This window comes from Morus notabilis, unplaced genomic scaffold, assembly GCF_000414095.1.
Source record: "Morus notabilis unplaced genomic scaffold, ASM41409v2 Scaffold276, whole genome shotgun sequence".
Lineage (NCBI taxonomy): Eukaryota > Viridiplantae > Streptophyta > Magnoliopsida > Rosales > Moraceae > Morus > Morus notabilis.
In genome coordinates, this window is record NW_010361626.1 from 447,645 (window position 1) to 473,944 (window position 26,300).

At 33.3% G+C, this 26,300-nt stretch overlaps 2 protein-coding genes across 3 annotated transcripts; one reads left to right on the forward strand and one right to left on the reverse strand.

The window, feature by feature from the left end:
- Nucleotides 1-5,248: 5,248 nt before the first annotated feature.
- Nucleotides 5,249-14,835, reverse strand: LOC21408624 (pentatricopeptide repeat-containing protein At1g30610, chloroplastic). 2 transcript variants are annotated; one of them, XM_010100207.2, is made up of 9 exons: nt 13,666-14,835; nt 12,741-12,932; nt 11,392-11,473; nt 11,054-11,245; nt 10,481-10,594; nt 9,545-9,635; nt 9,306-9,463; nt 6,499-6,930; nt 5,249-5,670 (listed from the first exon to the last, which is right to left on the reverse strand). In XM_010100207.2, exons 1-9 carry the CDS (start codon nt 14,658-14,660, stop codon nt 5,272-5,274), a joined length of 2,655 nt encoding a protein of 884 aa, XP_010098509.1. In that variant the 5' UTR covers nt 14,661-14,835; the 3' UTR covers nt 5,249-5,271. The 2 variants fall into 2 exon arrangements, with proteins under 2 accessions (XP_010098509.1, XP_024022783.1); XM_024167015.1 differs by having other exon boundaries at nt 5,581-5,693.
- Nucleotides 14,836-20,803: 5,968 nt separating this feature from the next.
- LOC21408625 (protein CHUP1, chloroplastic) lies at nt 20,804-25,444 on the forward strand. Its single transcript, XM_010100208.2, has 7 exons — nt 20,804-21,599; nt 22,039-22,992; nt 23,090-23,221; nt 23,535-23,716; nt 24,129-24,240; nt 24,439-24,582; nt 25,002-25,444. The coding sequence occupies exons 1-7, from the start codon at nt 20,841-20,843 to the stop codon at nt 25,080-25,082; spliced, it is 2,364 nt and encodes a 787-aa protein (XP_010098510.1). The 5' UTR covers nt 20,804-20,840; the 3' UTR covers nt 25,083-25,444.
- The last annotated feature ends 856 nt before the right edge of the window (nt 25,445-26,300 follow it).

A 26,300-nucleotide genomic window follows, 5' to 3' on the forward strand; every position in this document is an offset into this window, starting at 1 on the left:
TTTGTGGGGTCTTTTTTTTTTTTTTTTTTTTTTTTTTTGAGGAGTATGAATTGATCTACATTTCACATAATGAACTCCAAGAAGAAATATAAATAACAGTAAGAAATTAAACATGTAAATTGTTTTATTTACCAAAAGAGAAACTCCATGGTTTTCATAAAGGAATCAATCACCAAATTGTCATTGTAAGGCAAAATGTCGTAGTCTTAGAAGAAGAATTAAGAACTTAATTAACACAAATTGTTGGATCTCCTTTTCTTTGAAATTCTTTTCCCAAGTCTATATGCTTTACCTAACTTCTTGTTGACTTTTCTGGTGAGTGGACAACGACCCAATTAACTCGGGAAGCATCCAAGTACAAAGCATATATATATATATATATATCAAAATGTGGTCGGACTTTACTATTCTACTCAAAGTTAGCTTCATATATATAATATATTTTTTAAGTCATTGCAGATTATATATGTATATATATATATATACATATATATAATATTTTTTTCCTTTAAACAACACTTCAAACTTGTTGCTTAAAACCAAAAAGAGAGAGGACTTTTAGTATTTTAAATCCTTGGTTCACATTATTAGAGAGAGAGAGAGAGAGAGAGAGAGCAAATGCAACTATGACATGTGAGGACAGAAAGAAAGTTTAAGATAAAATGATTTGAAGCAAAGGATCACATGGCAAACGAATTATTTCCTAATTTTATCAATGTTAAAAAACAACATATGATATAGTTTGCCACTACTTAGAAACCTTTGTTTTACGCGTTTAATTAAAAACAAAACCTAATTGTGAAACCTCCTCAGCCAAGTTGCTTAATTTGTTAATATGTAGTATGTATTAATTTGGACAGCTCAAATTAACATATTTTAACTTTGTTGAAAAAAAAAAAAAAAAAAAAAAAAAAAAAAAAAAAAAAATTTTTTTTAAAAAACAAATAATTAAAAAAAAATTTTAATTTTTTTAAAAAAAAAAAAAAAAAAAAAAAAAAAAAAAAAAAAACTTGATTTGAACACACAATTAATTAGCACAAATTATTCACTGCTTTGAGTTTTCCTGTAGCGGAAACGATATTGGAATTAAGAGATATAAAATAATAAAGAATAATAAAAGTCACTATTTCTCCAACTGATTATCGTAGAGAAAAACAAAATAGGGGGAAAATAAGAGCGCGTTCTTTTGTCTAAAAAACTTAAAAAAAGATAATTCGAGTTCTAATTTTATTTAAATTCATATTCTTTTAAGTTTCAACTTTATTCAATTTTACTCAATTTTATTCAAATTATAACTTTAACTCAAATTATAATTCAAATTCAACTAAAAAACTACACTCAAATTACACGCTAAAAGAATAACCCCTAAAGTTCCTAATGAGCCCTTCAGCAAGGCAAAAAGGAAAACTCCTCCTAATTAATTGGCTGCCATGTAATCAATGAGTGGACACTTATCCAAATTTCATTTGATTTCTGAAGTCAACATATACATACGTGTGTGTATATATATATGTGTGTATAAATATAATTGGTCCAGTTCTTGACTCACACCAACATATATAAAAGTAGAGGGCCTGCAACAATGTGTAGTGACACTTTCCAAACTTCCAATTTGTTGTACGATTTGATGTCAACTTGTTAGGGAAAAATTAGGCGAAACCTATTTCTAGTACCGGGAACGAAAAATTGCAAGAAAAGAAAAATAAAGCAGAATCACATTTAGAAATTTCTATATAGGTTTACATTCAATTTAGCTACGTCTTGTTTTTACCGCCACAACTTTCACTATATTTATTAAAGAACTGTTACAAGAAAATTATTTCAATCTCACTTTGTGTTTCTTTCACTCTCAAAGATGTTTCTAGCCTCTCAATACTCTATTTTCTTTATTTAAAAAAAAAAAAAAAAAAAACTCGCGACAATATAAGCTTAACAATGGCTATTTATATGTGTACAAGAATAGGAAATTCAAGAAAAAAAATCCCAAAATCATGGAAAAACTAGTGCTCGTGCGCATAGTGTTGCAGCGCTATGTTCTTTGCCCAAACAACTGCTTGCAGTAGTTCTTGGCGCGTGGCGCTCACTGACTAGCGCCACGGCGTTATGTCGATTTTCTACTCTTTTTTTTTCTTTGTCTTGTTGATTTGGCTCTCCAACAAATATCTGAATAGAATTAAGTTTGACCACTGAATAGAATTAAGGGTTTGTTTGGTTGTATGGAGAGGAAAGGGATATAATGAAATGAAATTTAAATATGATGTTTAGTTAGATTTATAAAAAAAAAAATGGTCATTCACCTATTTTGAATGAATCATTATTACTTCATAACATGAAAGGAATAGCCATTCCAAACTCTTTTTTTCATTTTTTCTCATAGTTATCCTTCAATATTATAATATAATTACAATATATTATATAGTTGGTATAATATGTAATATAATATAATATATAATAAAAATATTATAATATAATATAGTTATAGTAATATAAAATATAATAAGTTGTAATATTGCAAAAAATAAAATGCATTGTGCGCCTTGCGAAAAGTGTATAACTATATAATGTATTAATCATAATATATTTATTTAATATAATATAAAATAATATATATTATATTATAACTATATATAATATAAAATAATATATATTATATTATAACTATATATAATATAATATAATATAGTTATAATTTTTAACTATATTTTAATTGAAATATTATCATTTATTATATAATCTTATAATATATTTCATAATATTATAATTATATTAACTAGGGGTGAAATTCGGCCGGGTAGGGTCAGTTTTTTGATAAGATTTGGGCCGGCTTGCAAGAATCGGGCTGAGAAAACTGTGGGCCACAACAGCTCACTTGCTCTTAGAAACCATACACTATTAGGTTACCTCGGGTAACCTCGGGTCGTCCGGGTTACTTCAGGTAAACCAACTCTAAATTTGTAGTCATATGTGGTTGGTATTTTACTATCATACCATCAGAAGCCATGGTTTGGGCCTGAACGATTGGGCAGGCCTGGTTGGTATCTTACTATCATACCATCAAAAGCCATAGTTTGGGCCTGAATGATTGGGCGGGCCTAGACTGAACGATTGTAACTGAAAATTTCAGGCTACGACGGAGGAAGTGAGATGAAGAAGAAGAAGAGGAACGGCGGAGCGGAGGAATTGAGAAGAAGAAGAAGCGGCGATGGAGGAAACACTAAGAAAGAAGAAGAGGAACGTCGGAGGAATTTGCCCGGGTCGGCCTACAGTGGGTTGAAAAGAGACCAGCTCGCGCCCATACTCGCAAATTTCGGGTTGGCCTTATTTGAAACCAGGAAAAGGAAAAAAAACTGAATAGGGTCGGGAAAGGTAGGCCGGGTTATGTCGGGTGGTCAGATTTCTTATACCCCTAATATTAACCATTTTAATATTAATATTATATTCTATATCATAATTATATAATAATAATTATATTATATTATATTACATTTTTATATATTATATTAATTATATTGATATATAAAATATTAATTTTATATATAACATAAAGCTAATTTTGTCAACATGAAAATATTCATGTTCTATTCCATAGTATTCTTAAAATTACAATCAAAGAAATGATTTAACTTTTTTTTTATTCCATTACCATTACTATTATCAGTCTCATTATCATTATCATTCTCTCATTGTAACTAAGCGTGCCTAAAAGTCTTGAGAAAAATTAGTGTAATTATTTGTCAAAGAGATTCCGAACGATAAATTCAGTCATAAATATTAAATATGGCATTTATATTGATGAAAGTTCAGTAAAAAAAATGTCAATGAAAAGCAAAAATGGACAAAGAAATTAAGCAAGAAACTACAAATCAAATTTTATGCAAATTTAAAAAAGAGATTCCCATGAATACTAATTGAGAGGACATTCATATATGATTGCTATTCAAATATACAATAAACTAGAGGACTGTAATTATTACAGAATAAATTTGTCGATTTAAAAAAAAAATGCAATTTAACCATTAAAAGGAGCGCAAGACAAAAAAGTAAACATGAAAGGAACATTTGAATTCGGAGTTCCTTCTAAAAAAAAAATTGAATTAGGAGTCGCATTTACAAACATATAATATAGGGCCTCCATTCTTAAAAAAAAAAAAAACAAAAAAACAAAAAAAAAAAACTTAGGAATTGATTTTGAAATAGGAAAAAAAAAAAGAATTGTCAACTTCATTCATTTTGTATGTAACTTTCATTAAAAGGAAACGTGGGAAGGTGACCAAATTTGGGGACCAATTCTTGAGAGTTTTGCACATTTGACAAGTCAAACATCGAAAAGAAATTAATTTGAAAAGTGACGCTTTCTTCGGAAAGCGGCAGAATAGTGATAATGACATACCTAAGGATATAATAATTATATATAACACCCAAAACTAAACCCTCCACTCTATGAAAACACATATATAAATACATACATATACATATATATATATATACATATCGATTATATGCTTCTATGTATCTTCTCATTTTCGACCTTCACAAATATTTTCAAATCCACTTCGTTAAATTCTCTCTCTCTTCTCTAATTTCTCAGTCAAAATATTTTTTTACAAATATGTTCTAACTCAAGTAGTTTTCTTACAATCCTCTGTATATTTTAGGCCCTGTTCATTTCGCTGATTCAAGTTTAGAATTCGAGTTTTGCTACAGTAAAAAGTTCTCACAAACAGTCACATCTAACTTTTTTACTACAGTAAAAAGCTCTCACATAAAATCACATATCAACTCGAATTAAAAACTCGAATCAACGAACTAAACGGACCCGTATGTGTTTAACTATTTTTTTTTTACTCCACTAAAACATTTTTCCTCAAATATATCCTTAAGCAAATTACTTTTTTTTTTTCAATGTAAATTGATGATAGACCAGTTGATAAATATTTTTCTTTAAATATATCCTTAAGCAAATTACATTTTTTTTTCAATGTAAATTGATGATAGACCAGTTTATGAATGATTTGATCGTGATTTATAATTGATTAACTACTATAAAAATCAGTCATTTCCCTAGGAAATGTTCAACCATTTGTCAAGTAAAAAGTTCAGCTACTTAATAAAAAAAAGTGGCTAAAAAACGGCAATTCGCCTAATTTTCCCTTTGCTTTGATTATGCATAGCCAGACACAATTCATGTGTTTTGGTATTAACCTATCTTAATACTTCAGCTTCATTAGAAAGAAGGAAAAAAAAATAAAGGCCAAAAACTAACAACGTTGATTACAGTTTCGAAGCTGGATCAGTTTGGAGTGTAGTGAAAGTTTCTGTTAGTTCAACATCGGCTACCACACAAGTTCTAGAAAGTTCTTTGCAAGATACTAAAAGATTCACCAACACAGAATCTGGCTGGTCACTTCTGGCAATAATATTGTCAATCTCTCGAATTAACCTGACAAGAGTACCTTTCCTAAACCTTTCAGAATTTTCGTCTAGTAATTTCGACCAAGCCTTCTTGGAGAATTCCCGCGATTCGGAAAGATTTTGATTGCAAATGCAAGACAGGGCAGCAATGTAGTCTTCTTTCTCCAGCTTCATGCAAAACTTTTCTTTGATGAGAGACGACGGTGGAATCCGATCCGCCTCGACCAAGTGGTTCCAAGTTATATCCAACAACTCTCCCTGAAAACCATGGAGTTTACAAACTGTTGAAACAAATTTTAAGGTGCTATATTAAAGAAAATTTTCACATATTATGACTGGAATCTATAAAGGAGACAAATTCACCACTCTGCAATCCACAAAACACACACATATGTACATAAATTCCCCAAAGTTCTCATCACTTCCCTCCACTTTTTGGTTGGGCATTTTGCACAACGTCAAAAAGGGAGTCATGAGCTTAGCATGGAGAGAAGTAAGATTAAAAAATTACATGGGCATACAACCAAAAAAAAAAAACCAATGAGATTAGAATTAATAATTATAGGGAGGAAACACAGAATCTAGACATGTTTACAGGTTTCAAATCTGCAAGGCTCCATTTGGTGAGGCTTTCAAAAGGTAATAATGCTTTTGCTCCCCAGGAAGAAACAACCTCCAATCGCAGGGGATAAATTTCTCTGAGCTATGTTTAATCAAAATCAAAGAATATGCCCTATATTTTTAATTTTGACTAAATATGAGACTAGGGATCGATTTTCAATGATTAGAAAAACACCCGGGTGGGTTTTGTCGAATTAGAAAACACAAGGTATGATCTCAACATTTTTTAAAACACTGGGTAAGTTCCTGCATTTTGATTAAACACAGATGAGGTTTTTGTCATTGTCCCATTTGAGAATCGAATCAACCCATAGGATACCCTTTGAAATGACAATGGCATTTAATTTTGAGCTTCTTCCCAGAATCAATGTGACGTAATTGTCACAATACTTCTCCACAAGCAAAACGAAACAAAAAGGAAGATGAAAACATGGCACAAAAGCATTTAAAAATATATATATATACCTTTCCTACTCTGGAAGCATTCAGTATCATCTGAAGATGACGCTTTGCGTTGAAGTGATAGCCATGGTGCAGCATCTTTTTGTAGGCATACTCAAAGTCATCCCACTTCTTCTCGGTGATGCATGCGTCGAACATAGTATTGAACGTGTAGATATCTGGTGCCACCAAAGCCTTGTGATCAGCTTTGCTCTTGATAAGACTGGCGTCTTGTAACATCTTCTCAAACAGCTCTTTTGCTTCTTTGAACTTCCCATGTTTCAGATAACCTTTCAGCATTATGTTACAAGTAACAAGATTCCGGGAGCAAAAGTCCTTCATATGGTTGAAAATATATGCTCCATCTTCGATATTTCCCGAGTCGAGGCAAGCTTGAATTAATCCAGTGTAAGTTACCACTAGGGGTTTACTTGCAACCTTGCATATCTTATCAATCTGTGAAAAGAATGAATGGCATTACAGGTGATCCGATTCCTAAGCTACATAAAGAAAATGGGAACATTGTAAACGCATTATGGTAGGTTGCAATTTCGGCCAGTAGTGATTCCTCCAACTATTTGTCAGATTTTCTTTTGGGTCATCAGCCTACTCGCTCGCACACTCTGAGCAACAAGTAATGCACTTGCATAACCTTCACATTATATGAATATCAGTCTACGAATGCAAAATAAAAATAGAAATAGAGAAATGTGAGAGGAAAGGAGGAAAGCACCACGACCTTTGTGGCTTCTTGCCTTTACACATGATTTAGTGGTTATTTTGCTTTAAAAACCTTTATTGCTTTAATCAATACAAGGTGACGAGGGTGAGAAATCCAAAAAACAAAACCAAAACAGTTTCAACTTTTTGTCATAATTATTAATCTTTGGTCTAAGACCTCTTGGTCTAGTGGCACTGGGAGATTTGGGTGAGATGGGGTTTCGGTGAGGGGTTGCGAGTTCAATCCCGTGTTGTATAAAAAAAATTAAAATAATAATTATTAATCTTTAAAAATTGTAAAAGTAAACTTTTAATACTAAAATATCTTTAAAAAGGCTTAATATAATGATTAAATAAATAAATAAATAAAACCCCAATATGTCAATCAATAGCAATCACGAGCAAATTTGACATTTGCTATACTTGGTGCCAAATTTGCCACCAAGTGTAACATCTTGGTTTGCTAAAGTTAACATAAAAGATAGCATTGCATTGGAGAGCGATTTTTCACTCAAATATCAGAATTTGACATTAGTACTACATTCGAGATGCTCTAATTATTACAAACTTAGACCGTCTCCAATGTAAATCCTAATGTCAATGTCATATTTGGGTCTAAAACTAGCATATTTGATATATTATTTTCGCTTGTACTTAAATAAAAAATGTTATTTCAAATGTTAAATCTATATTCGTTTTTTGTTATAATCATTAAGCTTCAAAAATTGTAAAGTAAACTTTTAAATTGAAAGTTGTCAATGTTGGTAATGATTAAATGAAAAAGTAAATATATCAACCAATAGCAATCAAGTCAAAATTTGGCACATGCTAATGCTATTCTTGGTGCAAAATTTGCCACTAAGTAGAGCATATGCCAAATTTAGCACAAAGAATACTCAAATGTTAAAATTTTGCATTCACACAGTAATTTGCCACTACACCGGAGATGTTCTTAAAGTATTCAAACACAACAGGGCACATGATATTTTTCATGTTTAATATCGGTCAAATGATCTAAGCGCACCGTGCCAGCAATTAACTAAAACCACTAAACACTAACAACTCTCTACAAGCCACCCTACTCTAGAAGCACTAGTAGCAGATCTCACCACCCCTTGTTTATCATTCCTCCCCACATCGTGGTCAGTTGCAACATATTACTTTGTTCAAACTCTCAAAGGTCCAAGCATATATATTGCGTGGCTTGTGTAAGCATAAGTGTACGCACATCAAAGATACTACATAACTAGTCCATCAACAACTCACAAAAAGCTACATTAATAAACCGGGAACTAAAAATAGCTACCTCGGTGACAAAATCAAAATAAAAGGAAAGTCTAAAATCATTAGATAATGGCGCCCACAAAAAAGCGGGGTTCGGGGCTCTTTCCCAGACATTCCGCGTTTCTTCTTGCAAGCGTTATGTACTCTATACCACCTTTGAGGCAAGTACTAATGGTTTAACCATTTACCAAAAAGAAAAAAGTACTCATGGTTAAACCCTACAAGTTCCTATACAGATCGTGTTACTTTTCTTTGCAAATGTCACAGTACCATATACCCAGATTATCAGAAAGAGTTATAACAGGGCTTTGGCAATTACTACAGGAAAAACACTATAGGTAGAGAACAAAAGATCATTTTTTTACTAAGTAGATGACAGCTTTAAGAGCAGAAGATCCACAGCACTCTTGTCTATGGATCTAAGAAATTTTACTAGTCATAATAGATACAAGGTTCATCAATTCATTTTTCTTTTTGACTATTCTTCTTCTTTTTCTTTTTTTTTTTTTTTTTTGGAAACCGGAGACTTTATTAATATAAAACGAATTATGTACAAATCAAAAGAGGAGGTATCCTCTTAAGACGAAAATAAAAAGAAAAAACTAAAATTACAAGAATGGAGACCAATTTCTGATTATATCATTTAGTAAACCTTATTTTTGACAATTCAACTCTATCCCAGTTCTAAAACCAATCAAGCTTAAATTCTATTCAGTAACTACCATACGTATAAAACACATGCTAAACACCAGGTTCAAAGATCGTAGTACGTATAAAGGAAGAAAATACCAAAAAGAAAATATAAACAGACTGAGCACCACAGGTACCTGCATTAACGCCTCTTGACACCTTCCAGCACTACAAAGGCATCGAGCTAAGTCATAATAAAGAGCAGCAGAACCTACTATTCCCCGTTTCTCCATGTTTTGAACAGCCAATACAGCCTCATCTAATTTACCTTCTTTCGATAGGGTATTCAAAAGAACTGCATATTTAAGAAGCCATATTTACAATGAGATTATGATTAGGTTAAGCAGCAGATGAAAACGGTAGCGCAGTAGGGTACCTCTATATGTCAACGCATTTGGTATAGAAGATTTTTGTACTTTTCTGAAAAAATCATGAACCAAGTTGTACTTGCCACATACAAGCATTACCTGTTCCCAAAACAAAAATAAAATAAAATATTGGTCATTAATAAAAAAAAATTAAAATTGAGATACATGCTAATATAACAGCCTTCTAACACCCTAATGAACTCTATAAACCAAATTAAATAAATAAATAAAACAAAACAAAACCTAAGCAAGATAAAGCCTCATGGTATAAGAAGAAAAATAAAAGCTCAACAAAGAATCCGTCTAAACCTCCATTCGCCAATAAAAACATAGACCTAAAACAGTGGTGTTTTGAAGCCTTCTTAGTTGTTCCTTTTTCCTCTTTTTTTTCCCCTCTTTTTTGTTGCTTTTGCTAGAAGCCTTCGTAGTTGTTCTAGAGATCTTCAAAGCTCTGATACTTGTTTCTGACCACAAAATAAGATCTACCATCTCCTTGGTTTTTCTTCTTTTTTCATGAGAAGAAGAAACTATTTTACCGCCCTTTTTACATTTTTCCCACTGCTCATTTTCCAAAGGTCAAAAATTCCCTAACACAACATTATTTTACCTTCAAAAGAAAAATAGAACATTATTTTGGTATCCCCTGATACCAAGAAGCAATCTAACTTTAAAATAGCTGCTTTCTATCGTTGGGCCAAGAAAACTTGAAAGAAAGTGTGTCAAATTTTGTGAATTGGTGTTACAACCCACAGCAAAAGGCAAGTAAATTGGTCGTATCTATCTCATGCCTAATGAATCAAGAAAGAAATTTGTATCATAAGCAAAGAATAAACTAAGAAACCACAGTAACAAGACTGAATAATTATCATGGTTACAGATGGGCAAAAAGTAAAATAAAATAAAAATTGAAAACAGCAGGCTACAAAAACTAGACTAAGTATTACCTCCATAACAAGTCCATAGGTTGTGACTGAAGGGTTTAAGGCTTTTTCCTTCAATTGCTGCAAAACCCAAAACGCTCCTTCCCATTGTTTTCGCTGAACACATGCATTTAAAACCTGAAAAGACAAAATGTTTGATATAAACATCTGAATAAACAGATAGAGACGTATACACCAAACACACACACATATATAAAAGGAAAAAAATTTAACAAGGAAAGAACAAAACATGCTCTATATCTGGAAATGCGTATGATGCATGCAATTCATGTTTGCATTCCACTAAAAACTGACAGCTTCTATTTTCCACAGGTCAAAATCCAAGTGCAACAACATGTTGCCGTAAGGTGTGTAGGCAAACATGCATGCACACCAAAGAAATAAATATAAGTTTTCAGAGAAACTCATTTGTGAAAGCTACAGTTAAATGAGTTTAAGGATATCCAAGAAGAATAGACACCATTATCCGTTCCATGCTGATTTAAATTACCTCTTTAAGGCGTGTTAATTGAAAATGAAAATTGAAGATTTTTATGAGTCTTGGCATTATAGCATTATCACCAAAAGTATACGCACCGCATTGTACATGATGATATCCGGTTCTACTCGTGGGTCCCACTTTCCAAGAGCCCCTGTTTTGAACTTCTTCTTAGGAGGAGAACGCATAGTATCAATGACATCAAAAAGTTCCTTCATATAACCCGCTTGTCCAAGAGTAACAGCAATGGAATGATAAGCTACTAAGTCAGGATAAGAGGACATATGTTGCTGTTGCAGGAAATATGAGAATGAAAAATATTATAGACTCTTAAGAGTTTTCTTTCTCCATGCTTATAAATAGTATATTAATGCTTTCATGTGAAACGAAAAGATCACACTATCTCTATGCAAAGAAAAAGGCGAGAACATATTACCAGCATTGCGTTAAATACATTGAGCGCCTCCACAGGTCTCCTTGCCTTTCCAAGAACATTAAGTGCAGTCGTGTAAATATACCTAGATAGAAAAGATGATACTTATCAAAAGAAAATTTTGCACAATATGGTGATTTCCTACAGTCATTCAGAAACAGAGAATTACACCAGAAAATTTCTCCACTTAGAGGGCCATAAAGAAGCAGTGCAAGAGTTATTGTTTTCGTGGATGACAATTACTTGGACAGGTTTTTTAAAAGAAGAAAATAACCAAATAATTTAAGGGCTCCAGCTCTATAACAGAGAATTCTTCTCCAGCTTAGATAATTCTGCAAATCTCATGATAAGGCTTTCAAAGATCTGCCTTAAGATTGTAAAGATAATACTTATCAAAAGAAAATTTTGCACAATATAGTGATTTACTGCAGTCATTCAAGAACACAAAAATGGCTACACCAGAAAATTTCTCCACTTAGAGGGCCATGGAGAGGCAGTGCAAGAGACATTATTTTCATGGATGACAATTACCACTGCCAGGACAGGTTTTTAAAAGAAGAAAATAACCAAATTATTTAAGGGCTAAGTCTTCTCCAGCTCTATAACAGTGAATTCTTCTCTATATTAGACAGTTCTGTAAATCTCATAATAAGGCTTTTCAAGAACTGCCTCAAGTATGGTGTTCTGTTTTCAAGAAGCCTAGGATGTGGTTACCCCATGAATTTTGTGTCTAATAAAATTTGAAGTACTTTTGGTTTTCTGGCCATCACAGAGCAATGGCTTTGGCTGTTTGATGATGTTGAGTAACATAAGCAGAATGACAGTAAAGGACATAATTAATAATGGTATCATCTACATAGCAAATTATGAAGGAAGTTCTAGGAGAACGACGAAAAAGTTGAAGGAATTCAACATGGATGATTGGCGCACCTTTTTCTGTTTAAATTTAAGGATATTATCATATATATACATGTTAAAGGTCAAGTGTAACTTTGTCCCTTCTTCTTCTTCATCGCCTGGTAGCTGGTAATACTACAGATTTCCAGTTATATGTAAAGTATCTTGGGTAAGGACGGACTTAGATTGTTCTCTCATTTGAGGTGAACTGGGCCATTTGGAAGATTAGGCCTTTTATTCAGACATTTAATTTATGTGGCTTCAGAAAATTTGGACTTCTAACATATCAGAACATTTTTTTAGTGCAACAAATCAACCTCTAGGATGGCTTTACCAACTATTCTAACATATTCTTCGTTTTTCTCTAAAATTTATTAAGATATCTATTCTCTAGATTTGTAATCTCTGTCAGGAAGTATGCAACGATCAGAACATGATAGTGGAGAAACAATTACCTAAGCTTATGAGATTTGAAGCGTTCACGGATTTGAAGCCACTCAATGACTTGTACCACCCTCCTCCAATTTCCGAATTTTCCCAAGATCTGAATAACCCTTGAAATAGAATGGTCTGTGAATATAATCCTTGCACTCCGCATCATCTTCGAAAACATCCACTCTGGCATATCAACGTCTGCACCATTCAGCCTGATAAAATAAATTACTAAAATGAAGAGACCACGAGATCAAGAGATCATCATACTCGAGAATAATTTGAAGATGGTAAAGATATGTGTATTTAGGTTGAGAGAATTCAACCATGGCAAACAAGCTTGCCAACATCACTGCCAGAATAATCAATTCAAGGACAGCAACCGTTTGTAGTTCTAAATGATGAGAAAACCATATAAACATCACAATCCCTTTCTAAGACCATCTCCATAAATGAAAATTTTTCTGCTCAAGAAATAATTCCTCCTTGAAAAATGTTGATTGGTATTAGCATACACACTATTTGCAGGAACATGAAGGGTAACCAAAAGAGAAAAGCTAAAAGTTCTCTGCACAGGATACAATAAATCACACATGATATACACCAGCGAAGTGAAACTAAACAAAAAAACTATTGACATGTTTGAAAGTATATTACAAAATTCCAGTGTCAATCTAATGTCCTAATGAAGGTGGAGAATATTCTGAATGATGTTTTTGATGTAGATCATATTCTGCCTTTTAGCCAGTACGTTAGGCGATAATCATATATATTTATACTACACTGCCAAAAATCAATACATAATCCGAAGTTTCATGCTCTTCATTGTATGGGAATAGTTAGTTCTAGATTGTTAAATATTGGTAACCTTTGGAAAGATATATCAGCTATCGAAAAAACAAACTTCCAACAAGTACACTAAAAGAGGAAGGGTATTAAATTTCTTACGACATTGCTAGCTTTTGGATCCTCTCATCCATTTCCATCCTTGGAAGTCGTGGCTTGCCCAAAATGTCATTATAGTCATCAAAATTCCTGAAGGCAGCTCGTTCCTCTCTCAAACTTTTGTCATCAACTTCAGTTCTCCTATTTATTCTTCCATGTTTTGGTACAATATCCTTATCAATGACTTTGTTATCTTGGATGCGATTCCTCTCACGCCACTTGTTATTTACAACACCAGTTTCCTCTCTCACTCCAGCTTTAGCCATTGATCCGTCATTCCATATGCTATCATCACTCCTCTTGTTCCCTAATACCCGCGAGGAATTTGCTTTATCCTCATGTTCCCTTCTCATGTCAATGTTATAGTTATTAGCTTCTGCATCTTCCTCGCGAGTCTGCTGTTTCGACCATTTTCTGCCCGTTAGAGATCGTACCGGCTTCCTCTTTCCCCTTCCAGTCCAATTGTTTTCTGTGCCTTCAAACCTGCCCTTAAGTTCTGTTATCTTTTTCCTTTGACTCTCTTTTTTCTTGACCCCATCTCTACTCTTGAATGACTCATCTTTGTCAACAAAATCCAACGCCTTTCCTCGGTCCAGACGCTCTTCAGACTTCCCCAATCTCACACTCTCTTCATTCCCTTCAGACAAGAATGTTTCTCTCAAATTATGCGTCGATTTCTGTTTCTTATCTCTCACGGTTCTAACCGACTCCATAACCTTCAAGTAATCATCAAACGATGGCTTGAACTCAAATTCCTTTTCAAGAAGCGAACCACCAACCAACTTACTATCAGACCCTCCATTCGACCCAGCTCTAGTGACTGTTCCACAATTTCGCCTTCTATTCTTAACGTTTAAACCGATACCGAAATTGGGTCTCCGAATAAGAGAAAACCCACATGAAGAAAACGAAGTTTGGCGACACTTTGAAGCAAAAACCCCATTTCCATGAAAACTAGAAACGCCCAGTTTCCCATTTGTCGCAATCATTCCTGCCATTTTTTTCTTTCTTTTTTTTAATTCACCGTAAAACTTCCAGAGAACAATCCTACGAAATCTCCTATGCAAAAACGAGCAACAAGGCAGAAAGAGCAATAATAAAAGACGGACAAAAGAGATTCCAATAGAAAACCAGCTCGTACAGAGAACAGAAACTCTACGAGAAAACGAAGACAACCGCTAAAACTACAGACCTGGATTGTCTTTCAATCGTTTTATCGGTTTGAGCGTAAGACTGCAGCGAAAAATGAGAGAATGAGAGAACGAGAGCAGTAGTTCCGATTAATTCTGATTAAAATTTTTAATTCGGGTTATATATGATTTTATTTGAGAATTTTTTGTTATAGTAAAAAAGTTAAATGTGATTATTTTTAAAAATTTTAGAGTCAATTTTATTTACTGATTAGAGTTTTTAATTCGAGTCAATATGTGATTTTACGTGAGAGTTTTTTACTGTAATAAAAAAGTTAGATATAACTGTTTCTGAGAGCTTTTTATGTAGTAAAAAAATTAGATGTAACTATTCCTAAAAGCTTTTTACTGTAATAAAAAAGTTAAATGTAACTGCTTTTGTAACAAAACTTGAATTCTAAACTCGAATCGGTGGAATGAAAACTCAAATCGGTAAAATAAACAAGCTAAGAGATATCATTCATTTCATCAATTTAAATTTTTAATTTTATATTTTTACAGTTAAAAACTCTCAGAAAATATTAGATCTAACTTTTTCTATTACAGTTAAAAATTTTAAAAAATATCACATCTCATCTTAAATTGAAAATTCTAGTACGTGAAACGAACGAAAAAAACCGGTATTTACTTCGACGTGGACATAAAATTTGCCAATTTTTTCATTTTGGGAAATCTTGTAATACATTCTCTCATTTTGATCTTAAAATTTTAAAACATTACAAATTGCACCCTATTCGACCGAATTTAACATTCAGCACCATGTTTGTATCAGTATGAGCTCCTTAGTCCTTACTATAGAAAGACACCTATTCTGCTAATAAAAATATATTAAATCAAACATCATGTCATGCTATTTTTATTATCTATTTAGACTCTATTTATCCGATTTAAATTTTATTATTATAAAAAAAAATTTTAAAAAATTATATTTAATTTTTTTATTATAACAAAAAATTTTTATAAAAAATCACATATAAATTCAAGTTAAAAACTCAAATAAAAAAACTAAGGGGTTATTCTTTAGTAACAAAATTCAGAAAAAATTTAAACTCAAGTTACAACTTTATTTAAGTTCACGTAGCCCCGTTTATTTTGCTGATTCGAGTTTAGAATTTGAGTTTTGCTATAGTAAAAAGCTCTCACAAACAATCACATTTAACTTTTTTGCTACAGTAAAAAGCTCTCACATAAAGTCACATCTCAACTCGAATTAAGAACTCGAATCAATGAACTAAACGGACCCAACATTATTTTAGGTTCCAACTTTATTTAACTTCACTCAATTTTATTCAAGTTACAACTTCAACTGAAGTTATAACTCAAATTCAACTCAAAAATTACATTCAAGTCATACTCCAAAAGAACAACCCCTAAGGGATTATTCTTTTGCAATAAAAATTCAGAAAAAGTTTAAACTCAAATTACAACTTTATTCAAGTTCATATTCTTTTAAATTTCAACTTTATTTAACTTTACTCAACTTTATTTAAATTACAACTTTAACTCACTCAAATTTAACTCAAAAATTACATTCAAGTCACACCCTAAAAGCCGTCGACACGCGTCCATTGCGTCAGCGCTCCAGACCAGATGTGGCTAATGTCCTGTGCGGTATGTCCCAGAACTTTCCCATGAACCCGTGCACTTGGATTAATGCATTATGCCAAGCCGTCGCATCAAACTACACCCAATAACACTCAGCCACGTGTCAATGATGTCAGGCAGCTCTAAAGGCCTCTCAATTCTGATTGGCGCGTGAATCCAAGACGAATTTACAATTCATTTCACTTATTTAAATTTAAAACTCAAATTTTGTTACATAAAAAATTCTTAAAAATAATTACATTTAAATTTTTTATAAGAGTAAAAAATTTTCATATAAAATTATTTTTTAATTCAAATTAAAAACTCAAATTAGTAAACCCGTTTAGTTTGTTGATTCGAGTTTTTAATTCGAGTTGAGATGTGATTTTATGTGAGAGATTTTTACTGTAGCAAAAAAGTTATATGTGATTGTTTGTGAGAGCTTTTTACTGTAGCAAAACTCGAATTCTAAACTCGAATTAGCGAAATGAACGGGGCTTAAACAAACTCTAAAACTTACACCAACCGCTATTTAAACTAAGGGCCGAATGAAACTCCATTCCTTTCATCAGCAAGTCTTTTTCAAGTTAAATTTAGGAGAGGAAAAAATAAACAAAAAAAATTTTCTTTTATTTTGAGAGTTTTAATTTAGGTTTACCCATTTAGTAACATTTTCAAAATGATTTAAGGCTTGTTCTTTTAAAATAAAACTAAAAAAAAAAAAATTAACTCAAATTACAACTTTATTTAACTTCATGTTCGTTTGTAAAATTTAAGTTTGGACTTGAGTTTTAACTCGAGTTTTAACTCAAGTTTGAGGTTAAAATCTGAGTTCAAGTTTCTCTTTCAACTCAAGTTCTTAAACTCAAACTCAAGTTAATGAACAGTATTCTTTCTATTCTTAAAAACTTCATAATTTTTTTTGTCTTAATTCGATTGATAACATTTTCTTTTCTATACGTTCACAACGAAGAGACGAATAAAATTCCACCCATGTACCCTATTAAAATTTTTCATCACCATTGAATTTTTATTAAAATACTATTTAAATACAAATTCAAGTTTTGACTTACTCAAACACAAACTCAAATAGATTCTCAATTCAAATCATACCTCAAATGTGCATATTCAAACACAAACTCAAGTTACAACTTCAACTCAAATTATAACTCAAATTCAACTCAAGATCTACACTCAAGTCACCATAACTCAAAAATGCAACCGAACAAACCCTTAGTTTTCAATACAAAAGTAAAAATAAGATTGATTTGAAAATTATTATAAGACCGATTCTATAATAAGATTGATAACATTTTCTTTTTTATACGTTCACAACGAAGAGGCGAATAAAATTCCACCTATGTACCCTATTAAAATTTTTCATCACCATTGAATTTTTATTAAAATACTATCTAAATACAAATTCAAGTTTTGACCTACTCAAACACAAACTCAAATAGATTCTCAATTTAAATGATAACTCAAATGTGCATATTCAAACACAAACACAAGTTACAACTTTAACTCAAATTATAACTCAAATTCAACTCAAGATCTACACTCAAGTCACCATAACTCAAAAATGCAACCGAACAAACCCTTAGTTTTCAATACAAAAGTAAAAAAAAAGATTGATTTGAAAATTATTATAAGACCGATTCTAAAATTATGTATAGTTGGTTTTTAAGAAATTGTTTTGAATATAATAAAAAAATGAAAATTGTGTTTGGTTGTAATTATTAATTAATATATTATAACATTGTTGACAAGTACTAGGAAATGAAAACATAAAAGGAAAAATAAGTTTTAACCGTTTTCTAATTCTTTTACAAAAACTATTCTCATTGTTTTTTGTTTTCGTTTTCGTTTTCAAAATATTTGCTAAACAAACACGATTTGAATACCGTTTTCATTTTCGTGCCTCAAATGCAAAAACGTTTCACAAAAAAATCTCTTCCAAACACATCCGATATAGGAGAAGAAGAGTTGGGAGAAGGGCTCCAAATTGGTCTTTCTTCTTTAATTTTCTATTTCTTTATATTTTTTTTATTTTATGAATGCTCCGAATACGGTTGAACCTTCTATTTCTTTAGTTTTGTTAATGGAATAGTTTGTTTTGTTCTAGGGCTTTGATTTATCTTTGCTATGAATATGTGATTTTACTATTTTAAATTAATTTGTGATTTATTTTCATTTTGTTGAGTATTTTATTCTTTATTTACTGCTTGTGAATATTTGGCCAATATTTGTATGATTTGAGAATTAATTAGAGATTGAGAAGTGATGATTGATTTAGTTTATGATTGAAATGCCATGAGTACTTGTAGGATAGAGATATCTATAAACTTGTGTAGTCTATTTCGAGTTTCTTTGTTTGCAATGAATTTTGAAAGGTTGAGGATTTTAATAGGGATGTAGGAAGTCTGCTTGTTGGGATAATTTTAGGAAATATGCTTATTGAGATAATTTTTTTAGTGTTAAGGAGAGATTGACAAATAGGTTAAAGAGACTCGGTTATCAATAATGAGAAACATACTTAATTATTCTAAGAATTTCATTTAAGATTAGTTTTGTAAATTGCAATATCTAGTACGTAATTTTTATTGTTTGTTCATTTTAATTTATTTTCCTTAGACCCTGTTTGGTAGGGAATTCTATAGGTTTAAACTCACGGGCTCAATAGAACTTTTGTTTAGAACTTCAAAATATAAATTTAGGTTAAGACCCATATAGGACTTTTGAACCCACCTTAATCCTAAAAATGAGAACATGCCTCCTGCCTAAATTTTGCCCATTTGAACCCGTATATAGGACTGTCAATTAGGGTAGCAACACGACGACACGACTTGAAACCTGCACGAAATTAACGGGTTTGGGTTTATCATAAATAGGTACGGGTCAAAATCAGGTCGAACCCGTGAAACGTAATTAAATAATGTGTCATTTTCAGGTTGACCCGCCAACCCGCAATTGACCCGCCATAACCTATTTATTAAATGTGTCATATTTAGATAATACGAATACACAACCCGTTTATTACCCATTTTATAAACAGGTTCAAAAAATAGGTTCAGAAATATGTTAACACGACCCATTTATCACCTATTTTATAAACAGGTTCATAAATAGGTTAACACAACCAATTTATCACCCATTTTATAAACGGGTTGACAGGTAATCAATGGGTTGACACGACACGTTTATGACCTATTTAATAAACGGGTTATTCGTGTCGTGTCAATCCGTCAATAAACGGGTCGTGTTTGGGTTTTGTATTTCGACACGATTAATAAACGGGTCGTGTTCGTGTTAGACCTATTCGTGTCAACTGAAGAGGTTAACACGACACGAACACGACCCGGCAACCCGAATTGCCACCCCTACTCGTATAGTTCCAGTCCATTTACATGCATTTAAATAAAGGTTCAAACCCCATAGAATCTCACACATTGTTCAAATGCAAAAGTTTCAAACCACCAAGGTTTGAACCACTTACCAAACAAGCCTTTAATTATTCTCATTTTTATCGACCGTTCAAATAATCTATAGAATTAATCATTTTGGTTCATAATCTAAATTAACAGAATTCTCATTGGATCGACAATCTACTCACGCACTTTATTACTTGAAGCAACATGTATACTTGCGCGAGATTTTCCCCACCAATATGCTCTTAGAATTCGATATATGCTTCTTTCCCCAGAGTGTAGTTACTGGTGGACTCAATTATTTATTGGGGTTGTGGTTTTCATGCAGTTTGTGGTCATTTGATCAAAATTGGTGTTTGTATTATTTCCTTTAATTTGAAATATATTATCCCAATTTTTTTTAAAAAATACTTATAATAAATATAATATTTAAGTATTATTTCTTTTTACAATTTGAGTTAAAAAGTAAATTTATGTGAGAAAAAATATTATAGTAAAAAAATTAAATTTAAGTTTTATGAGAAAAATATTGTAACAGAAAATTTGAGTTGTGAAAAAAAAAGGAAATGTCATGCGAATTAATTTTTTGGTTTCTGTTATCTCATCTCAACTAGTATATAAGTAGCCGTTTAAGCCCTAAAAGGCACATTTTTTTTTCCCCTTTTTTGATAATTGCCCTTTCTTTTTATAAGGCACATAAACACAAGGTTGGAATCCCAAATGTGGGACCCCCGGCACAAAAAACGACCGTTAAAGCTTCGCACGGTCGCAATCCTAAAGCCCCCACATTCAAATTTCAAATTTTCAAAGACGCCCTGCATTCTGCATTCTGCATTAAAGAGGACAGGAGCTGCCACCTTTCTCGGAATTAGAGTTTTCACTACTTCCATTTCAACAACAACAAAAGATCTCCACTTTAAACTCTCCATAAATCTTCAATCTCCAGTTTTTTTTCTTTTCTCCAACAATCCACAAAATGAGAGAAGAAAACCCACCAGAAACCAGACCGAAATCCTCCAAATTCAGCGACCAAAACCAGCCACCCAAATGTCAGAACCCCAAACTCAACACGACCAACTCGTCGAAGCTGAGGTGGGGTTCTCAGATCGTGAAGAACTTGGCCGGAGAGAAGTCGAAAACCAAAGCCCAGTTGAAGAAACAGCCGTTGGCATCAATGGCCACCTCGGATACGGCGAGTAATCAGAAGAACCCACTTGCGCATTCTCATTCTAGAGCCAAAAGATCGCTCATTGGCGACTTGGCTTGCTCCGTCAACGCCACCCAAGTCCATCCCCAGTCGATGACGGCGTTTCAGACTGCTCACCGGAGACAGTCGTCACGGGACTTGTTCACCGAGCTCGATCACCTCAGAAGCTTGCTGCAAGAATCGAAGGAGAGAGAGTTCAAATTGCAGGCCGAGTTGTCGGAGTGGAAGAGGAATCCGAGAGTTTTGGAGCTGGAGACTGAAGTCGAGGTGAAGAGGAGCGAAGTTGACGGGCTTAAGAGGAGACTTGAGTTGCTGGAGGAAGAAAAGGCGAGCCTTTCCGAGCAATTGTCGGGTTCGGAGAGGGAAAGGAGTGAAGAGAGTGAGAGCTCAGTGGTGTCACAAAATCTGGAAATGGAGGTTGTGGAGCTGAGGAGGCTGAATAAGGAGTTGCAACTTCAGAAGAGGAACCTTGCTTGTAGGCTTGCCTCTGTTGAGTCACAGTTAGCTTCTTTGGCAAAGGCGTCTGAGGTACTTTTATTTAAATATTATCAGCCATTTTCATACGGTTTTTGTTTTCTCAGAAATTTTACATGAAATGTAATTGTTTGTTATATCTATGCCTGAACCGTTGAACTTGCTTGCTTTTAGTGTCGGAGCTAGAAAGGGACACATAGTTATATGTTCCAATTACTAATTTAGGTGTTCCAATTACTAATTTAGGACACAGTTATAATTTGTTTTCTAAAATGTGGCAGAACTGGAATTTTAGAAAATTTCAATGGGAAAATTTAAATTATCAAAATTATCTGGCTTCACTGCTTATTGCTTTGGCGTACTTTATTTGCTGTTGTACTATTGAAAAATGAAATAATGAATCATAATGTGTATGCCTCAACTTGGTTGCTTTGGTTATAACTCTATTACCATACTATAATCTATCTTTTTTTTTCTTCTCTCTCTCTATCAGAGTGACATTGTTGCTAAGATCAAGGCTGAGGCATCTTTGCTAAGACACACAAATGAAGATTTGTGTAAGCAAGTTGAAGGTTTACAGATGAGCAGACTGAATGAGGTTGAGGAGCTAGCCTATCTTAGGTGGGTGAATTCGTGTTTACGAAATGAGCTGAAAAATTCGTGCTCGACTACAAATTCTATTAAGACGCCGACAAGCCCGAGTTCAGTAGAAAGGAGTGCTGAATCATCTTTTGGTTCACTGTCTTGTCAAAGCAATGAGTACTTGGAATATAGTAGCACAAAGAGAGTGAACCTGATAAAGAAGTTAAAAAAATGGCCTTTAACTGATGAGGATTTGTCAAACTTAGAATGCTCAGATCATAGTTTGCTGGACAAGAATTGGGTTGATGAAGAGGAAAGAATAAGCCCGAGGAGAAGGCACTCAATAAGTGGATCCAAATGTAGTACAGAGGAATTGATGCCTGATAAGAGAAGGCAATCTGATGGTTTTATGCTTTCAAGAGAAACGGAAAAGGAAGCAGAACCATTAGCTTCTCAGAAATTTGACTTGGAAATAGGTCATAGATCCCAGTTGTATGGAAGCTGCCATGAATCAGTTAAATTTTCAACTTCCATGGATGTTGAGAAAAGGGCTTTGCGTATTCCGAATCCTCCTCCAAGGCCTTACCGCTCAGTTTCTAGTGGAACCAAAGAGGAAGGTTCGGCACAAATTCTCCCGCCACCACCTCCTCCGCCTCCCCCACCACCTCCACCAAAGTTTGCAGCACGGAATACCTCAGGAACCTTTCAGCGAGCTCCTCAAGTAGTCGAGTTTTATCATTCGCTCATGAAGAGAGATTCAAGGAAGGATTCTTCAAATGGAGGGATCTGTGATGCCCCGGATGTTGCAAATGTTCGTAGCAGCATGATTGGAGAAATTGAAAACCGATCCTCACATCTGCTAGCAGTAAGTGCTCTCTTATTTCATGTTACTTCTGTCCATTATAAGTTATGTTTTCAATAAAAGTTAGAAAATTCATTTGTATCTATCATTTCTTCTGTAGATAAAGGCAGATGTTGAGACACAAGGAGAATTTGTGAATTCGTTGATAAGAGAGGTGAATGATGCAGTCTACCAGAACATTGAAGATGTTGTGGCATTTGTCAAGTGGCTAGACGATGAACTTTGCTTTCTTGTAAGTTAATATCTGTCTCACAACATATCCTATTTTGACTCCCCCATTAACTTTCTTTGTGAAATAATTTGAAGAAATTTTCTTGATAATTCATGATTCACAAAGATGAATTCCTTTTCAAGCCACTAGAATGACAAATCCATAACCAAGCAAATGACTGTCATAAAGGATTTGTATGGAAAGGTTTTGTTACATCTGTTGTTATTAATCATAATAAAGTTTTCCCTCCTTTGACCAAAAACTTCAAATTTAAGCATATAGCCGATCTTTTGATTGATTACTTCTTTCTTATTATGCTTCCATTTTTGAAAAGGTGGACGAGAGGGCAGTTTTAAAGCACTTCGACTGGCCAGAAAGGAAAGCTGACACATTGAGAGAAGCAGCATTTGGATATAAAGATATCAAGAGATTGGAGTCTGAAGTCTCCTCTTACAAGGATGATCTCCGATTGCCTTGCGATATTGCATTAAAGAAAATGGTGGCATTGTCTGAGAAGTAAGGACCTTGATAACTTCTTCATCATTTATTTTTGGATTAATTTTAAAACTCCCCCACAACTATGGCATGTGTCTCAGTTTAAATCACAACCCCACCCCCCACCCCAAACTTTAAAATGTTACAACTACACCCTCGAACTTTTAAACAGTTACAAAAAAAAATCCCCTTCTTTTCAATTCTATCAAAAAATTTGATGGAATTGAACACTAGCTTGAGTTATTTGTTTTTAAAAATCCCCCCCTAAACTATGGCTTGTGTCTTACTTTAGTCTTTTAAATTATTGTCTGAGGAAGGACCTTAAGAAATTTTATCATTATTTATTTTTCTCAACCATTTTTTTATTTTTTCTTATGGTATTCCAATATTTGCTAGTTGCAAAGATTTAACAGTTTTTGTGTACCGCAAGCAGGATGGAGCGTACTGTCTATAACCTTCTTCGAACAAGAGAGTCTTTGATGCGTAACTGCAAAGAATTCCAAATTCCCACAGATTGGATGCTTGACAATGGAATTATAAGCAAGGTATGACTTTTACACTTACATTTAGAAGACTAAAAGTTTCTTCAAGGAATACAGTTGTTAAGTTTTAGGCTCCAAGAAATTTCAGAATAATCGTATTAGGTTTCTATAACAAGAATAAAGAGATTGTAGTTACAGAAATCAACATATTCATATTATTGAAATTTGGCCATAGCATTTGATTTAGACACTTTGTAGCAGATAAAGTTTGGCTCTGTCAAGTTGGCAAAGATGTACATGAAGAGGGTAGCTATGGAACTTCAGTCAAAAGCAGCAATTGAAAAAGATCCTGCAATGGACTACATGCTACTTCAGGGAGTGAGATTTGCTTTCAGAATACACCAGGTTTGTGGCATAATACCAATAACATTTTTCTTGGTCCATTTGAATTCTTATACACATCACATGCCAGAAAAAAGTTGACTGTTTCATAAAAAAAGATGCCAAGTTATTTTTTGTATTTGGTAGGTTATAGCAAGTAAGAGTTCCTATCCATATATTGCCTGTTAAATTTAGCTGTACCATGCAACGCTTTTTCAGGTGTTAGATGATGGTCTATAGGGATCCAGACTGTTGGATTTTTCTGTTATTGGGCCCTACTCAATAAAAGTAACTTAAATTCAATGATCTAGATTAATTTGTCTATCATCTAGTACATGATAAATTATGGCCATATACTTTATTTAGTTCCACATATCTACAAGTAGAGGACTTGGTTTTTCTTACTATGTAAAGTATTGAAACCTATCTCTTGGTTCTTGCAGTTTGCGGGAGGATTTGATGCAGAAACAATGCACGCATTTGAGGAACTTCGCAATCTTGCACATCTGCTTAACAAGAAGTAAAGGCTTGGTACTTCATGGTCTACTATCTCAGTAACCTTTATACTAGAAAATTTACACATCTCATACCATGTTTGGTCTCGGACCATGGTTTTGGATTGAGGACCCTAGATTTCTTGGGTGTTCAAAAATGTTTGGCGCAAGAAAAAGCAACAATTTTGGATCGTTCATACGAGAGTTGTCTCAGAGCGACGTGTAAAAAAGACAAAAAGGACTTGTTAAAAAAAAGACTTGGTTGTTAAGAAAAAGAACTTGATATGAAGCATGTTTGTGATAGCTTGGCAATGTAAAAAGAGAGAGAGAACTTGATGTGAAGAGGTATGTTTGTGACAGCTTGTCAATGTATAGGGAACCTACATTGCGCATTTGGAGCTCAAGTTTCATTTCTTCGCTGTCTCTTGTTTCCTTTGTTTTGCTTTGCTTTGCTTTGCTCTCCTTTTTTTTATTATTATTATTATTTTTTAAGGCGGGCATTGGCATCGTGGTGGGAGTGCTTGTGTTTGCACCCAGAGTCCAAGGTTCGAATCTCAGAAACGGCCTCTTCTACGGGGGGTAAGGCCGCGTACATATGAGAATTGAGCTTTCCCACGAGCCTGTCATAATACGGGAGCCTCTTTGACATTGAGATCCGCCTTGTTTTTATTTTTATTTTTTTGAGCGCTTACACAAGAAAAAAATAATGTGAAGGACATTGGTAACACAATTTATTTAGCGGAACAAGTAACTCAAAGGGTAAAAATAAAGATAAGAGGGGAAAAAAAGAGAAATTGTAGTAAATAGCAGATTTTTTAAAACTAAATTAAGTAAATAGTAGGTTTAAAAATTATTTAAAATAAATAGTTGTTTATCATGTAAATGTATCATTTATGACTAGTAAAAAATCTTCATTTATGTGGAAAAAAATCTTTTAACAATTGTAAAAAGTTTACGTGGAAAAAATCTTTTTGCTAGTCATAAATGATATATTTATGCAATAAACTGTTACTTTAAATAATTTAAAAACTTACTATTTACTTAATTTAATTTCACAAATATGTTATTCACTACATTCATAAAAAGAGCACAAAGCAGTTGTTTTCTTCTATAAACGATGATGATGGAGAGTGGGCGGTGGGATAGCACACTGGATCAAGGTGACGTGCGTTTTCGCGCCATTCGCTTGGACATCCAAAGACTTTGGGGCTTGAACCTTAGACCATGCGTTATCTCATTGAGAGAGGA

Excerpts from the sequence above, each read along its gene's own strand:
- LOC21408624 (XM_010100207.2), bottom strand. The coding sequence starts at position 14,660 with ATGGCAGGAATGATTGCGACAAATGGGAAACTGGGCGTTTCTAGTTTT. Across the intron at positions 12,933-13,665 it reads ATCCAAAAGCTAGCAATGTC|GCTGAATGGTGCAGACGTTG; the intron begins GTAAGAAATTTA and ends TTATTTTATCAG. Across the intron at positions 9,464-9,544 it reads AAATGCGTTGACATATAGAG|TTCTTTTGAATACCCTATCG; the intron begins GTACCCTACTGC and ends TTAAATATGCAG.
- LOC21408625 (XM_010100208.2), top strand. The coding sequence starts at position 20,841 with ATGAGAGAAGAAAACCCACCAGAAACCAGACCGAAATCCTCCAAATTC. Across the intron at positions 23,222-23,534 it reads ACGATGAACTTTGCTTTCTT|GTGGACGAGAGGGCAGTTTT; the intron begins GTAAGTTAATAT and ends ATTTTTGAAAAG. Across the intron at positions 24,583-25,001 it reads TTGCTTTCAGAATACACCAG|TTTGCGGGAGGATTTGATGC; the intron begins GTTTGTGGCATA and ends TGGTTCTTGCAG.